This window comes from Misgurnus anguillicaudatus, chromosome 24, assembly GCF_027580225.2.
Source record: "Misgurnus anguillicaudatus chromosome 24, ASM2758022v2, whole genome shotgun sequence".
Lineage (NCBI taxonomy): Eukaryota > Metazoa > Chordata > Actinopteri > Cypriniformes > Cobitidae > Misgurnus > Misgurnus anguillicaudatus.
This window is the reverse complement of record NC_073360.2, coordinates 26,461,225-26,465,997: the sequence shown is the minus strand read 5'-3', so window position 1 is coordinate 26,465,997 and position 4,773 is coordinate 26,461,225. Positions and strand designations below refer to the sequence as shown.

Below are 4,773 nucleotides of genomic sequence, written 5' to 3'. Positions count from 1 at the left end.
CCTCAGAACTAGAGTAATTCACAACACTCGCGGATAAAACGGATGAAGCCGCTCACGGGCACCCGTTGAACCACGAGGCTTGCGGGGTTTGTTTTCTGTATAAACATTAATTACATCTAGATCCTCAGAACTAGAGTAATTCACAACACTCGCGGATAAAAACGGGTGAAGCCGCTCACGGGCACCCGTTGAACCACGCTTGCGAAAACCCATCGAGAGCGGAGCATTTAAATTGTATTTCCTCACAATGCCCGCACGCCTCCCCCTCGGGGAAAGCGTGCGTGTAGTCCGCACCAAACACACAAAGCTCGTGCTATCCCCGTCAATAATAATCTAGGACAGGGGGTAACACACTTCTAAATCCCTTTCTCTTATCCATGTTTCCCTAGTTTTTTTTTTAAACTAATCTAATCTAATCTAATCTCACTAGATATAGATTTAGTCACTCTTGACATCATCCGCCGGCGTCTATATATAGACCTAGTTGACACAATATTCACGAGCGTCACGCTGCATAGCGTTCCCCATAATGTCATTACATGACACAGTGTCAAGTATCCCTTGAAAGGGAACTACTTTCCTGTCCCGGATGGAAATGACGCTTTTCTCTCCCACTCACTCGAGTTGTTTATCAGGCGGTCCAGCTCCAGCGTGGCTTGGCAGCTCTCATCCTAAGAGGAATCAGCAGAACAATCCTCAACAAAACAGCGACACGAGCGCTAGAGCATAAACATCAGGCAATAGATTATGAGGAGGAATACAGAATGTCCCTTTCTAGGAATACTTGCGTGCGTTGAACACTCGTGTCTTCGATCGATCGTGTTGTCTACCAGCCAAAGAGCACACGTGTAGGGAAGGGAGATCAGCATCCGGACAGCACGCCCATGGTAAGTTTCAGTCCTCTTTTATAATGCTGTGAGTTTATGATTATTGTAATCAGGAGGTGTGGCAGCTATTCAGTCAATGTGGACCACCTGTAAAAGTCCAAAAAAAAGTTTGCTGTGTGTATGAGGCCACAGAGACTCACGTTGACCGTCATTTCAGTTTTCGAGTCAACTTGGTAGTAGCTAGCCTAGTTGAGTGTACCTCCTCCTGCCTGCCCTCTTGAACCGGTAGGCATGGCCTCGTAGAGCAGCGAAGCAATGCATTCTAGGATTTGATGTTTTTAATCCACATGAGCCAAATATACATTTTCTGGCATTTCTAGAAGGCACCAATTTCTAAACAAAAATTCACTACTACAAATGTGACCCAATTTAATAATATATTCATATTTAAATAGGTTGAAGAATTCCTATAATAGAGCACATCCAACTGTGAACTGTAAGTCTACAAACATGTCTTGACGTTCTTTATGTTCTTATTGTTTTCCATACATTCATCTACTGTAAATGTCATGTAGACAGTTTTATTCCTTTGAATTTTTCACATTTTCAATGTATTCTTTATAAAAGAGCTTTATAATAATAATAATGTACATTGAAAGAGCAGGCTGATGAGTCTAACATGCTCAATAGAGCACATACGGTATCAGATGAGTCATCCATTTATAGTATTCATTACCATTTTTAACGAAGGCCTACACATTGAGACTAGGATACTGGGAAAAAATTCCCAGCTTGCTTAGCATTGAACCAATTCATCTGAGTAAATGTGTTATTTAAAAGTGTTTTCTCCAATTGAATCAAGATGAGAACATTGACAAGTGATGTACAGCTTGTGTCAACTACAAGCTGTTTATGCAAACTTAATTAGCATTTAGTATTACATCATTGTGTTGTCTGAATGCTCTCCCTAGGGTAGTATAAATGGATATATATTTGGATTCATTGACAAACATATCCAGTGATCTTTGCTATGAGAGAATAAGAGCTTTTATTCACAGCTGAGTCATTTAAAATAGCTTACTGTTAAGCTGTCACTGGTCAATCAGGCTTTCTTTAGATGTATGTTTAGTTTATCTGTACAGGTCTGTGTTTCAAATATTATGCAGTTTATATTCTAATCTTCATGAAGGTATATTTCTAAAATTTGACAATTGTTTTTGTGAAATAACATTTTTATCCATTTCTTTCTGTACAATTTAAAGTATTCTTGTAATTTCTATTATCAGCCCTGGCAGAAGACCAAACTCAAAGTTACTATGAATGCCAATGATACCAGTTTATTCAATGTGAATGTCTCAATTGTCCATCCTGAATACTTTTTCATCGCTGGACTTACGGGTGTACCATACAGCCACTATTATTATATTTTCTTATTTTGCACTTACATTATTGCTGTAATTGGGAACTGTACAGTTCTTCTCATTATAGCCTTTGACAGAAGTCTGCACAGCCCAAAGTACATTGCTGTGTTTAATTTGGCTTTGGCTGACTTTGGTGAAACTAATGCTTTAATTCCTAACATGATGAGGACGTTTGTTTTTGAGTCACAGTACATCTCTTATAATGCTTGTTTGGCAAACATGTTTTTTGTTTTCTTCTTTAATACAACGCAATGTTTCACACTTGTTGTTCTGGCATTTGATCGGTTTGTTGCAATTTGCCTGCCACTCAGATATCATGCAATTATTAATAATACTATCATGTCTTTATTATGTTCAGCAGTATGGGCATTTAATGCATTTCAGATGGCCCTGACTATGTATTTTATCAGTCGACTTTCAATGTGTAAATCTAATGTAATACAAAGTTTTTTTTGTGATCATGGACCAGTGTATAGGTTGGCATGTAATGACAATAGCATTAATTCATTTATAGCTAAACTTAACACAGGTTTATACTTTATAGCACCATTAATACTTATTGTGCTATCATATCTAGTCATTTTTCTTGCCTTACGTAAAATCACAACTTGGGAAGGACGTTTCAAAGCTTTGAAGACCTGTGTTTCTCACCTGCTGTTGGTAACGTCACTATTTCTTCCCATTATTTGCATTTATCTTATTGCATTAACAACTTATCTCTCCCCCAATGCAAGAATCATCAGCGTATCTCTGGCATATGCGACTCCGCCAATGTTAAATCCCATTATTTATGTTTTAAACACAGCTGAAATAAAACTTTTAATTCGAAAAGTGTTTAAAATCAGGTCTGTACCAAGTTAAGGGATTTCAAACGGACTGTAATTCAGTAAACTTGTAAATGTACTTTTCTTTTATGAACTTTTAATGGTAAATTGTTAACAGTTTTGTTTTAAAACAGAATGAATAGATAAATGTATGTAATAATAATGAATAAATGTAATTAAATGTTGTACTGTCATCATAGATGTCATTTACACTGGGGACAGGTCCCCACCACTTTTTGAAAGCATTTGGTTAAAATGTTCTGAAAAAACAAACAATACCTGTGTGACTTACAACTGGTTTTGTGGTCCAGGGTCACATATGTTGTATTGTATGCTTATGGTATGTTTAATGAATTTCATTGTAACTTAACGTGCTGCTGTTTTCAGTTTGGCACTGTTCGGTTGAGCTGGTGTTGTAGGGACTGTTACATGTGAAGTTGACATTGCTCAGGGTTTTATGTTAAGTATTTTCATGTTGTTGACTGCCCTACACTATGCCCATTTTTCGTGCGCCGTTATTCAATATTTTTCCCGTTTTGCTGTAATATTTTATATCTGATCTTTTGCCCCCACCACTTTTCAACACAAACTGCCACCCCTGACTGTCATTAAATGTTGGGATGTAATAAGTCCATGAAGACCTGTTATTTTTCCTATCTGCATATACACTGTTGCATTTATGTTTTCTTTTTTCTTCAATGTAAGAGTCATCAGCACATCTCTGTCATCAATCTGTTGTTCTAACCTGTTAAATTAACCTGATGTTAAATTCCATCAATCACATTTCAAATCATTTTCAAAATGCTTATGAAGAAAAACCACCAATTAGAAACATCATTTAAAAATGACTGTGCTGTTTGTTTTTTAATGTTTTTATATTATTATAATGTATATTACAGCAGATGTCCTTAACACGCTGCGTTTCATGTATGTCTAGCAGTAAATCTCGTTTGTGTAATCTATTATCTTTACTGGCATAGTCAGTGTAGTGGACTAAAATCATTACATAGTCAATTTCACTGCAACTACAACAACGCGTCCAGACGGTATTTTAAGTTATGGACCTCAGTTAAGAGTTTCCACAGTTTCATCTGCTATTTAAACTTCACAAACACTTTAAATGTTAATAGTTTTGATTTGCTGCCAATATTATATCATTCATCTGTTGTAAAATAATTGCCACGAAAGTGATACAATTCTTGTAGTTTTATTGTCATAGCTGTGTTGTGAACTTTTTATTCACTTTCAGTTTAAATGATTTTGAAAATTATATTTTTTATGGTTAACGTTATCATCTAGTGTGAACAGCCCTTTACCCTCGTTGTTTTGGTGTATGATCGGTTGGTTACCACTAAAATATACCATTGTGACAAATAGTGTCATGTCTTTAGTTTTCTCAAAACACAAATAAAATACATCTGCAATTGAATACATTTCTTCAGAGCAATTTATTAAAAAGTATCATAACACACTGAGTAAACAAGCAACTAACAGTTACATTAACATTGGTGCTCTTATTACATGTACAGGACTCACACTGAATGTGTGTGTGTTGATGTTGATGATATTAAATTAACAAAAATATATACTGTACAAAACTGTAAACTGTACACATTAAACAAACACATCATTTCAGGGGCCGTATTCACAAAGATTTTTAAGGCTAAAAGTAGCTCCTAACTGGCGAATTCAGGAGCAACT

At 36.1% G+C, this 4,773-nt stretch overlaps 1 protein-coding gene across 1 annotated transcript; it reads left to right on the top strand.

Moving 5' to 3' along the window:
• The first annotated feature begins 2,143 nt into the window (after positions 1-2,143).
• LOC129438861 (olfactory receptor 52K1) lies at positions 2,144-3,109 on the top strand. Its single transcript, XM_055197760.2, has one exon. The coding sequence runs from the start codon at positions 2,144-2,146 to the stop codon at positions 3,107-3,109; it is 966 nt and encodes a 321-aa protein (XP_055053735.2).
• The last annotated feature ends 1,664 nt before the right edge of the window (positions 3,110-4,773 follow it).